At 40.0% G+C, this 12,867-nt stretch overlaps 1 protein-coding gene across 4 annotated transcripts in view; it reads left to right on the top strand.

The window, feature by feature from the left end:
* The window catches only part of IARS1 (isoleucyl-tRNA synthetase 1), an 84,321-nt gene that overhangs the window by 26,500 nt on the left and 44,954 nt on the right, over positions 1–12,867 (top strand). For all 4 annotated transcript variants that reach the window (XM_019940483.3, XM_019940484.3, XM_019940482.3 and 1 more), the window contains exons 8-16: positions 80–167; positions 434–494; positions 3,311–3,406; positions 6,342–6,464; positions 6,991–7,082; positions 8,003–8,101; positions 10,250–10,376; positions 12,085–12,158; positions 12,537–12,731. In XM_019940483.3, coding sequence (XP_019796042.2) covers positions 80–167; positions 434–494; positions 3,311–3,406; positions 6,342–6,464; positions 6,991–7,082; positions 8,003–8,101; positions 10,250–10,376; positions 12,085–12,158; positions 12,537–12,731 — 955 coding nt within the window. The remainder of the gene's footprint in view (positions 1–79; positions 168–433; positions 495–3,310; positions 3,407–6,341; positions 6,465–6,990; positions 7,083–8,002; positions 8,102–10,249; positions 10,377–12,084; positions 12,159–12,536; positions 12,732–12,867) is intronic.

The raw sequence follows: 12,867 nt of genomic DNA, 5'->3' as shown, positions 1-12,867 counted from the left end.
AAAATATGCAGATGCATGTCTTTAGCGTAAGCCAAAGCCTGAATATCATTGAAGTCCACTTTTTCCCTTGCTCTCATAGATGCTGTCAGAGGAAAATTATACATTTTAATGGAAGCCAGATTATCAGCCCTCTATAAATTGGAGAGTGACTATGAGATCCTTGAAAGGTGAATATACACCTCATTGATTTGTATGTGTGTGTGTGTGCACGTGCATGTGTGTCTTTAGCTTTAAAAAGTGAGATACTTTATTGCCCAAAAGCTATATTATGCAAGTTTAGTTTTAAGTACTAATACCAAGTACATTCAGGTCACACGTTCCAGCACTCATGATTTAGGAACGAGGAAACCAGAAGGGAATGATAACTTGATGTGGCTGTAGCCTCATTTCTTTGATAATTTTAATTGTGAGTTTGCCTTTCTCTTTTTTCTAGATTGCCTGGTGCCTATCTCAAAGGCAAGAAATACAGACCGCTGTTTGACTATTTTATAAAGGTGAGCTTAGAGACTTCTACCACAGGAGCTGTCCACAACCCAAGTATTTGATAACTGGAGTGGTATTTATATTGTCTTATTGTTATATTGTTTGTACAAGTGTGCCTAAATCCAAAAATCTTAGTATTACAAAAATTAAATTCTGTTTGTATTGCCTTCTTGCTTTAATAATTAAAATCCTATAGGAATTTTTAAATACTTTTCTCAGATTACATAAGGAATCAGTTACTTTGATAAGATTTAATGTGTGTATATTTGTATTGTTTATAGTCCACACATCACCCAGGCAAGTCGTTGAGGTGTTTTTTGTTTTTTGAGTTTTGTTTTTACAAACTTAAGGTAGTGCTTTTACAAAACTGTGTGTGTAAAAGTAAACAGAGTTCATTTCCAGGAATTGATGAGGTGGGTGCTTTAAGCTCAGACATTTAGTAACTTAGTTCTTATAAGAGTCACAAAGCTATTTTATGTGGTTTTCCATTTTCTGGCAACAGAATCCACAGCTGTAGCTGTAAACCCCACCACCAACAACAAAAGAATGAAGTCAGCAGGAATTTCCTGTTGGTTCTTATTTATAGGTCTTGGAGTGAAATAATGAGCAACACTCTCAGGCCCGGTTTTACACATTATGTGGAAATTATTTCAGTTGGACGTAGCATTAGCCAACAAAACCTTACACCATAGCCCATGATAAAATATTTGCTTACCTCTGTTCTGGTTCAGTGTAGGGATAGAGTTTGGCTAATGCAGGTGATCTCTGCCATTTGGGCTCTGTCCACAACGTCACATCTGCCTCTACATTTTTGTGCACCTGAGTGTTTTCCCATGTTTTTTATCTCCTAACTAATGGCATTACTCCTCATTCCATGTTGCTGCTGATGGATTTCCAAACACTTTACCTGGTCTGGTCCCTCCCTTGAGCCTGTAGTCATTTGCCAGCACATTCCTCAATGGGTATTCTCCAGTTGACACAAGGCAGTCCTACTCCCTAACCACATTCCCTAATGTTGATTTAAACATATCCTTTGCTTCCATCACACTGGCCCTTTCTTTTCCTCCCTCTCTGCCTTTGTTTTTATTGTCTTCCTCCTCTTTTTTAAAAAACCCTCACCTTGCTTTAACGTCATATCAGCTTGACACTCTTCAAGGCTAAACTCAGGTGCCATCTGAAAAAAAAGCAATTTTTGAAATGCTTCTTTGGTTTCTCCCTCTGAAAAATATCATTCCTGCATTCTTCTCTTCTGTATCATAACATGTTTTATTTTTTCTTGTATTTGTTTTTATTTGTCTTAAAACCTCTTACACTAGATCCCTTTGAGAACCTAAGGAAAGTTCAGCCCTCTCAGAAAATGCACATGAGCACAATAGATAGGAACTTTAGGTTAAATCAGAAGTCTGTCTGGAATATGCACTCAGTTCATACTGATCTAAGTTATTTAAGAACAACAACTATCCATTCAGTTAGCTTCCTGAAATTTCTAGAACGTTTGGTGAGTTTTAGAAAGATGCTGCAAATTCTTTGAAGACAAAAATCATCTGGTGTATACCTAAAATACACATGTTCTGAAATATTAAGTGAGAGCTATGAGAGTAGATGCTGTCTTTGAAGGACAGCACTATAACTCTCTGTGTGAATGCTGACCCAGTTCATCCTTGGCAGGGGAAGGATCTAAAACTGGACTTCGAGAGATAGGAATGCAATGTAGGGTTTCTTTGTTAGAAACCCTCTACAGTTAGAAACAGTAAGATACCTTTGTATTCCCTGTTCTTACATCTGATTCTAAGAACCCACATATTATCTCTCCATGTTTAAACTATTGAAGACACACCTTTTAGCACCTATCATACCACACCAAAAATATTTCCAGGTGACTTGGGTTATAGCAATTAAAAATTCATAGTTATTTTTCAAGTTTAGTTTTAAGTGAATGCCAGAGAATTAAAGAGTTGTGATATAGTTGAAAATAAAATTGCGTTTGGAACCAGAAGACCTTCTTTCAGGTCATTACTAGTTGTATGATTTGGGCAAACCATTTCATCTTTGTTCAGAGTTTGTTCATCTGTGAAATTCAAATACAACCAGAATATTTTTAAAACATGAGACTGCTGATGCCTTTTTCACAGGATTATAGGATTAAATGTGAAAATAATTTCTGAAAGTACTTTTTGCAAAGGCAGAGAGGTAAGAAAGCAAAGAAAAGAAATATTAAGAGATAAAGGTAGAAGAAGTAGGTCTGTAGTGTTTGTGTATGAACCTGACTTTATTGTTGTTACAAAGAAAATCAAACTGAGAACATTTCCCTTCATGTTACAGTAGGTGGAGTACCTGTAACTAGAACTTGTAACTCAGCTCCCATACCGATTCTTCCAAGGTTTGCCTTTTATTACTGAATAACCTGAGCTGGACTGAAAGGAAAAGGAGCAGCAAAGCATATGCAGTGATTGAAAATATACCCGGAAGTGAATGGTTAAGGAAGCACATCGTCTGAGACATTTTCACGAAAAACTGCATTCTAGGGCAGGGGTGAGGTTGGAAGAACTGATGAAAAAGCACAGTTTTGTGGCAAAGGAAGTTAGAAATTTTTCTCTGCAAGTCTTCAAATAATTATTTCATTTATAAGTGATGACCTGTTATTCATGGAAACGATGTATTGAATTAGCATGTTTCTTCCCAATCTGAATTATTCTGTCTTTTCTATTTCTGAAAATAATTTTGCATGTTAAAAGATTTTTCAGGCTCTTACCAAAAACTGTTATTAAATTAATATTATGGTATGGTATTGTTTTACTCTTTAAGCCTGATAACCTTTCTTTTCCAGTGTAAAGAGAATGGTGCTTTTACTGTGCTTGTTGACAACTATGTGAAGGAGGAAGAAGGCACTGGGGTTGTACACCAAGCTCCTTACTTTGGTGCTGTGAGTAGTATATGTCTTGCAAATGCATTTATGAGAAATAAACGTCAGTGGCCACTGAGTTGTGTGTGTGTGTGTGACAGGGAGAGAGAAGAGAGATGTTTCTCACTGTTTTTCACACTATGGAGTTAACCTCTTTTCAGGCTCACTGCCCCCAGAGATAACCTTATAAAACTTGCATCTGTAATTCCTTTTCACCCTGAGCTGATTTTTGAAAATGGTGTGCTAAATCCTGAATGTTGCTGGGCATTTAGTCTTTCTAAAAGGCATGCTGTGTTTTCATTCATTCACTATTTACTTGCTGTACACTTTGCCATTTATGATATGCAGTTCTGGGAGTTTTGACAAGGGCGTAGAATCATACAGTTCCCACAACCATCAAAACTCTGAAAGGTTCCATCACCTTTGCTGTATTCTTGACTAAATAAATACTATATGATCAGAAGGGAGAATTTGACCTCTTTCCTCAAAGCTATGCAGTGTGGTTAATTTTAAGTTTTTCCCAGAGTAATTTTTCCAAAAATGTAATCCTTTTAATGTAATTTGTATATGAGTAAAACAAGAGCATAGGGTTTAAGGGCACACATTTAGAACCAGACCTCACCTTAGGTCACAGCTCTGCCACTAACAGGCCATCTCTGGGTAAGTTACTTAGCCTGTCTGGACTTCCTTTTCCTCCTCTGTGACATGGAATGATAGTACCTGCCCGTCTGGGAAACTACAGGGATTAAGTGGAGTCATCCATATAGAGCGTTTAGCACAGTGCCTGACACTGTAAGAGTGTGTACTGCTGGGGGTGTAGCACCCACTGGGGACCTACAAATTCCTCTTGGCTTGATCATTTTGTCAGAGAGGCAGTGAAGCTAGTCTGTCTCCGTTGGTCTTTTTTTTTTTCATACTTAATCTCTGCAGGGATTTTTATTATGGAAGTCTTCAAACATACACAGAAGTAAAGAAAATATAATATTCCTTATGTTCACATTATCCAGCTGCTTTAATTATTAACTTGGAATTTCTGTTATATCTGTCTCGTTCCCTGTCCCCTTCCCCAACACCTTTTTTATTTTGGCTGGAGGGTTTTGTAGCAAATCCTCAACATCATATCTTTCATCTGCAAATACTTCTGTATGCATCTCTGACTGATACGGACTTTTATTTTTAACATAGCCACCATGCCATTATACCCAATAAAATTAACAATTGCTTAATATCACCTAATACCTGGTCAGTATTCAAATTAGATGGAAAGTAAGCATTCTTGATAATACTATTTATTGAGTTTTAGTAATTAGTCAAATTTCAGCTATTCATTATAATTTTAGGGTCAACTGGTGTCATTGTTCCACTGTTAATAAATAATGAAAAGGTAACTTCTTGGTGTGTATCTGTCCTGAATGCCAGGCAGGTTAATGTTATAGAAGATCAGATCTTTAAATTTCAGCCTTTAACCCCACTTGGTAGACGTTTTCCAAGAGACCTTCCATGTTGCGGTTTTGCCAGACAATGTGCTATGTGATCTCTCCACAGAGTCTATGCACTTCTACATGACCGTGTTGAACATTACCTGTTACTCTGGCTCCATTCAGGAATGCTGCTCTTAGCTAGTCGAATCGAGTAGGGCTGTTTGCTCTATACTAAATGGTTCAAATTGCTGGACTTTGGGGCTTGTCCTGTCTGTGTTGCTTACTGTTTTTTTTTTCAGGGTCTTCCTTCATGGCCAGGCTGTCATTGCCCTTGGCTGTCATGTGCCACATGCACATGTCGCATCACGCTAGGCAGCCTCTCAGCATAGTGAGAGTTGAACATAGGCCCAGGTGGAACCATACTGGCTTTCCAGTTTATCTTGGAGTCAAACCAGGGTTTGGTTTCACTATTTAGTCCAAGACAGTCCCTTTAATTTTATATTCAAACAGCATAGCAAAGAGGTAAAGACCTTGGACTCTGGAGCCAGGCTGTTTGGTTCTGAATGTGAGCATTGCCACTTTGCAGCTGAGTTATTTCTTTGTGCCTCAGCTTCTTCATCCATAAAATGGAGATACTTGCTGGTTTGTCTGAGGGGAACACATGATGAAAACCTAGTACATCTATCTGCCTTCCTCACAGGATCATTGTAAAGGTTAAATGAGCTAATATAATGTAGTCAGATGTTCAGAGCACTGTTTGATATAGCACTTTATAATCAGTTTGCCCTTATTATTGTTAACATTGCTCAAAATGTATTCCTGAAGCATTGTGGCGAACCCAGCCTGCCTGGGGCCCATATTACTTATTTGTAAAGTGAATAGTTTGGGGTTTGTTTGTTTGTTTTATTTATTATTATTTTTAAATTAATTTATTTATGCACGCCACACCACGCGGCCTGTGGGATCTTAGTTCACTGACAAGGGATTGATCCCAGGCCCTGGCAGTGAAAGCGCCAAGTTCTAACCACTGGACCACCAGGGAATTCCCGTAAAATGAGTAATTTGGATTTAGATCACTGTTGCCATCCTTTCAGGCACTCTTTGACAGGATGCAAATCCATATGCACATCAAGCATTGTGCGGTACTAAATGGTTCATGCCTTACACGTGTATGTTCTTCTGCTTTGTGCATACATGTATGTGTATACATGCTGCTGTTATAAATCAGATTTGATTTTGTTCTAATGTATTCATATGTTTCTTCTTACTTAGTGGACACTCAGCTATATTAGGGGTTTGTGAAGTAATGGCTGGGAAGACTGATCTAATCCCCTAACCCTGCTATAGGGCTCTGGATTCTCTGAATAATCCTTGAGTTAACTTCAGTTGAGAGGTTAATGAAAGTTGGATACATTTATATGTCAGAATACTGAAAAATTTTCCTCTAAATTTATTGCCTCATATGCTCCTCTCTTGCCACACCCACACTTAACTGTTTTATTCTTCCCTTCTTCTACCTTTCTCCTTTTCCCCAGGATGACTATCGGGTCTGTATGGATTTCAATATCATTCAGAAAGACTCTGTCCCTGTTTGCCCTGTGGATGCTTCAGGCTGTTTCACAGGGGAAGTGGCAGATTTTGCAGGACAGTATGTGAAGGTCTGTATCTCTATGGCTTAGAAAGGTGTCGGTTTCATCGTACTTCTTTCATTAATCAGTTTTTTGTTAAATAGCTTCCATATGTGGGATTTTTTTCCCCCAGGAAGTAGATTTTGTTTTGTTTTGTTTTGTTTGAGCACATAAAATCAGAAAAAATAGACATATTATCAGCTGCATTCCAAGGGTCTAGTATCTTCAGAGGAAGCATGCTGTAATTTCAAAGGTAGAAATCAGAAAAAGTGGGCTCTGGTTTGTGACTCCGGAAACGGCTTTGTGACCTTGGGGTAATCATTGCTGATTGAAAATTTCACTGCCTTAAGTGGTCTGGAACGTACTTTAAAAGTACTTAAAGTTACACAGTGGCTGAAATGTGAACCAAGTATTTTTATAGTACATTTGTTATTTGTGCCTTTTATTCATAGTAAAGGTATCAAAATAACAAAGTTTAGTAATATACTTAATTATATTGTATTACTAAGTATTGTAGGATATTTTAATGGCTAGATTTAAAATTTTTTTTAAATAGGATGCTGACAAAAATATTATCAGGACCCTAAAGGAACAAGGTCGACTTCTTGCTGCCAGCACCTTCACCCACAGCTACCCTTTCTGCTGGAGGTGAGATGAAATGTAGCTCAAGCTTCAGCTTTGTGGATACATTTGATATGTGTGCCCATTCCATCAGTTCATGGTTCCCATCTCATTTGTATCCTTTAGAGTTAGTGTTTGAAAACTTCATTCTTGTTTTAAGGAGAATTTTATGAATTCATATATTAAGTTATTTCGTTCCTTAGGTGTAAGAAACAGGCATATGCCAATATGTATTGTGTTGGGATCACAGTTCTCTAGGATGAGATATAACTCTAAAACTTTCTAATGGAATTTAGTGAGAAATATAATGTGCAATTTTGTTTTTGGCTGCATTGGCTCTTTGTTGCTGTGCATGGGCTCCTCATTGTGGTGGCTTCTCTCGTTGCGGAGCACGGGCTCTAGGCATGCAGGCTTCAGTAGTTGTGGTGCGTGGGCTCAGTAGTTATGGCTCATGGGTTCTAGAGCACAGGCTCAGTAGTTGTGGCGCATGGGCTTAGTTACTCTGCAGCATGTGGGATCTTCCAGGACCAGGGACCGAACCCATGTCCTCTGCATTGGCAGGCGGCTTCTTACCCACTATGCCATCAGGGAAGTCCCTGTGATGCAAGTTTTAATATAACATCATACTATAAAGATGTGGGTGAAAATGGAATGTTCAGTGGCATCACGTTTTGTTCCCGTGTTTCCTCTTTGCTGAGGTTGACATCATTTCTTAGTCAACTGTCACACAGCAGAACTATATTTTTTCTTGTTCTCTTATTAGCTTTCACCTTCTTGTGAGAGATGGAGGGAGATGACATAGACATTAGTATTTGCAATAGAAATAAATATCAGTAGAAGGCCTAATAGTTGGTGATGATATCAGTAAGAAACTAAAGGTCAGTCTTACCCTTTGCCCCTGCATACCTCAGTCTGCCCAGCCACATTCTGCATTTTTGCTTCCACAGGTCAGACACTCCCCTCATTTACAAAGCAGTGCCTAGCTGGTTCGTTCGGGTGGAGCATATGGTAGACCAGCTGCTGAGGAACAATGACCTATGTTACTGGTGAGCAATAAGATATGTGTCTTCATAATGTCCTTTGTCATGTAGTTAGTACTGGTTTATACTTCCCTCAAGTTATAGTAATTTTAAAAGCCATCTTTTATTGTATATTGTAATAATAGCTATTTTTCTGTTTATTCAGGAACACAAAATAATTTAAATAATATTATATAACAGAAGAAACAGCCCTCTTATGACAGGACATATAGGGGAACATTTTTCTTTTTTAAACCCAATGGAAATGAGAAGTTGCCATTTATTTGATTTAAAGAATGGAATGACTTTGGAAAACTGGCTGTACTCTCAGAGTCCATTAGCTTTAAATAGTAGTCATTTTCAGGATATACATTTATTTTTGGATATACCTACAAAAGCCATTTACACTTACTACTTTTGACACTTGTTGAGTTCCTAAAATATGACAATGTCTTGTGTACACTGGTTTCATGGATAAACACTGCAGGAACAGAAGCCTTTCTCTCCTCAGCTAATATCTAAACTGCAGAGAGGTGTTACAGTAGTTCCTCCATTTTTCCGTAGCGGGTATGTTCCAAGACCCCCAGTGGATGCCTGAAAACGCAGATAGTACCAAACCCTACACTGTATAGACTGTGTTTTTCCTATATCTACATACCTATGATGAAGTTTAATGTATAAATTAAGCACGGTAAGAGAATATCCAAATTGCCAGCATCACTGCTTTTGCCCTTTGGGGCCAATTTTTAAGTAAAAATAAGGGTTATTTCCACACAGGCACTGAGATAATCAACAGCTGATGTGGTAGCCGAGATGGCTGCTAAGTAACTAGTGTGCGGGTAACATATACAGCCTGGATATGCTAGACAAAGGGTTAGTTCATTTCCCAGGCAGGATGGAGTGCAAGGGCACAACACTTCATCATGCCACCCAGAACAACGTGCAGTTTAAAACTTATGAACTTTTTACTCCTGGAATTTTCCTTTTAATATTTTTGGACCACGGTTGACTGTGGGTAACTGAGACCATATGAAACCACAGATAAAGGGGGACTACTGTACTTCAACCTGTAGGTGCAAGAATGATACAAAACTAAATCTGTGTATTCCAGAAGAATGTTTTTCCCTGAGAGTTTTGAGGGTAATAACTATTTCTTATTTTCCCCAAGAATCCAGCTTGACTTTAAGTTGTGTTCTCTGGGGAAGTAAGAAATAGTGCATTTGATTTTGGAAGAATGGGGAGAATCTCAGGGCAGTAAAAGAAAACTATAGCTTTCTATATTTCTTAGCAAAGTGAATTTCTCAAGAGCAAAATGTTTTTTCATTTTTATACCTAGGAAGCTCTTTAGTTTCCTGGTAGAGCACTGAGTATAGAATATTCGTGTGGCTGCCTCATTGAGGGGGGGTGGTGACAGGTGTGCAGGCCTATAAACTGACCTAGGATGGTAACTGCAGCACCTGAGAAGACAAAATGTTTTGGAGCCTAGGTGTGCCCTAACTCAGCCTTGAGCTTGACAGCGTTTCCTACAAAGCTGAACCTTAAAGAATAAGGAGTCATTTACCAGTCAGAAGCTATAAGAGCCTTGGGTAGGGGGGTGGCTGAGGGAAGGAGGGTGGCGGGGTGAACGTTATCGAAGTAGAGGGATGGCATGGACAGAGGCAGTGAGGTAAGAAGCTGCATTCTAAGGAACTTGCCTTATTGCTAGAGCCTACAGTGCAGTGGCGGGACTGCAGGTGAGCCTGGAGAGGCAGCTTCTCACCAGCTACACATAACCCCTCCTATTCAGACTCTTACTGTGTAGGTGATTAAGAGCCCTTGCTAATGAGTTTCAGTAAAAGCGCTATTGTATGGATGACCTGAAGACTAGATCTAAGTAAGATCAGGCTAGCTGTCGTCATGGTGATTGGTTAAAGGATTGTGGCAGTCCTGCAGTTGGAGAGCAGGACAGAGCTTGTGTGCTGTGGGGTTTCATATTACAGAGCATCTTCCTGGGATGGATTCATAGCAGAAACAGCCTCTGTGGGTCTTCTGGTGCTGTCCATTTGGAAGACATTCTCGTAGGAGTGAGCTCAGCATTTCCAGAATGTTAGGTTCACAAAGGCTTATGCAGATCTAATTTATAAATTTACTTACTAATGTTTTTATGTGATTGGTTATCTGATCTGTTTATTGCAGGGTCCCAGAGTTTGTGCGAGAAAAGCGATTTGGAAATTGGCTGAAAGATGCACGTGACTGGGCAATTTCCAGAAACAGATACTGGGGCACTCCTATCCCACTGTGGGTCAGCGATGACTTCGAGGAGGTGAGGCAGGGCAGTGTTTACTTGTGTTGATTTTTGCTAAAGCATTTCATTCATGCATCTCAGTATGGGGTAAAAGAATATGGTTTCTTTTTTTCTTTGCCCCTTTCTTATTGCATCAGGTTTTTTTCTTTGTTCCTTCCTAGAATCATGACATAAATAAGAATATGTTTTTAAGATTTTAATTTATTTTTACTTTAATTAAATATAGTTTTAAATTTCCCTCTGTGTAGGGCTTCCCTGGTGGCGCAGTGGTTGAGAGTCCGCCTGCCGATGCAGGGGACACGGGTTCGTGCCCTGGTCCGGGAAGATCCCACATGCCGCGGAGCGGCTGGGCCCGTGAGCCATGGCCGCTGAGCCTGCGCGTCCGGAGCCTGTGCTCCGCGATGGGAGAGGCCACAACAGTGAGAGGCCCACGTACCGCAAAAAAAAAAAAAAAAAAAATTTCCCTCTGTGTAAAAGTGAAAAATGTAATTTGTATTTTTCTCGGGAAACTCCTCACATTGTTTATCTTGTGTTGCTCAGAACTCTTTTTCTCCTTTTGAGTTTCTGATGAACAGAATAGAGACTCCACCCGCTGCACAAAGTCACAGCATATTAAAACGGCCCTATTAGTGATAAAAAAGGATGACTTAAAAGAATTACCAAAGTGGGCTTCCCTGGTGGCGCAGTGGTTGAGAGTCTGCCTGCCGATGCAGGGCACACGGGTTCGTGCCCCGGTCCGGGAGGATCCCACATGCTGTGGAGTGGCTGGGCCTGTGAGCCATGGCTGCTGAGCCTGCGCGTCCGAGCCTGTGCTCTGCAACAGGAGAGGCCACAGCAGTGAGAGGCCCGTGTACCACAAAAAAAAAATAATAATAATAATAAAAATTACCAAAACATTGCAGACCTTTAATTTAAAATCAAATTGTGTGTGTGTGTGTCTCTAAATAAATACATACATAGGTATATAGATGTATTCCCTCTGTCCAATGCTGACAGCATTAGAACAGTCATGAGCAGCAGCAGCAGCCCAGGGACCTCAGTAAATCTCCAGTAGGGACCTGAAAGGCAACAGTGAAGTAGCTGAATCAGAGGACTTTACAGGACTGAGCAGGAAGTGCAGAGAAAGAGGCTGTGGGTATTCATTAGGTAGTAGATGACCTCTGGGTGTGAACCCACAGCAGCTCCTGCTGGTGTAGCCCGGCTACACGGCCCCTGTTAGATGACTCACCCTGTTCTGAATGCCCCTGCTGGGCCCATCTCCCAGTCTCCTTACATGAGTATAATCCTAATGTCTTGCAATCTGACTATTTGGTCCAGTTCATGCACAATAAATTAGTCCCAGCTTTGACTTGAGAAGGTTTCAGATTAAAGAGCCAAGTTCAAGTGCCAGGAGCAAACTAAGATGCCTTAGAGTAACAGTCTAGGCATTTCACTTATGCTAGTTATTTTTGTCAGAGATTTGGACATAGTAGACCCTCAAGAAATACTCGTTGAGATGATGGCTGTGGAATTCTCTCCTTGTTGGGAATCCCTCTGATATAGGGGTAGATAGCAAAGAAGTGAGGTCTGCTCACCAATTCAGTCAGTGACCTATAGTCTTTGATGAGGTAAGCCACCTTGATGATAACTCATGAAGATCAAAGGTTTCTAAACCTAAACATGAATGTTACATAAATTAACTCTGTTTGATCTTCGGCTCTGAGGCCTTTTAACTTTGTTTTGACAGGTGGTGTGTGTTGGGTCAATGACAGAACTGGAAGAACTGTCAGGAGCAAAGATCTCAGATCTCCACAGAGAGAGGTCAGTTTCTGAATGTTTGATTCACTTCAGTTCATATCGGGCTAGGTAGCCTGTTTAGACATGGTCTCTGTATCAGATCACAGAGCTACATGTAGAAATCAGACACTAGTTTGCTGAATTACTTCGTTGTTGATGATTCATGTCATATTGAGGAAAGGTGGCCTCTTGTCCTTGAGTTAGATGTCAGGAGACTTTGGTATATAACCTTCCAGATGGAGCCCTGATGGTGCTCTCTGAAAGCCTGTGATAACTGCCTATATTTCTGTTTGCAGATGCATATGAAAGAGCTGTGAGGGCATTGTGTTTCCTCTTGGCAATTAAACTGTAATTTCTGTTTTGCTTAAAATTAATAGAAGTGGCTACTTCTTTGTTTACTAGCATTGACCATCTGACCATTCCTTCACGCTGTGGGAAGGGATTGTTGCATCGCATCTCTGAAGTGTTTGACTGTTGGTTCGAGAGTGGCAGCATGCCCTATGCTCAAATTCATTATCCATTTGAAAACAAGAGGGAGTTTGAGGATGCATTTCCTGCAGATTTCATTGCTGAAGGCATTGACCAAACCAGAGGATGGTATGTTTCTTGTTCTTTAAAGCATATTTATTTATTTATTTTTGGCTGCGTTGGGTCTTTGTTGCTGCACGTGGTCTTTCTCTAGTTGCAGCGAGCAGGGACTATTTGTTGCGGTGCGCGGGCTTCTCATTTAGAG

Source organism: Tursiops truncatus, chromosome 6 (assembly GCF_011762595.2).
Source record: "Tursiops truncatus isolate mTurTru1 chromosome 6, mTurTru1.mat.Y, whole genome shotgun sequence".
Taxonomy (NCBI): domain Eukaryota; kingdom Metazoa; phylum Chordata; class Mammalia; order Artiodactyla; family Delphinidae; genus Tursiops; species Tursiops truncatus.
Note: the sequence above shows the minus strand (reverse complement) of the source record. Positions and strands in the feature narration are given on the sequence as shown.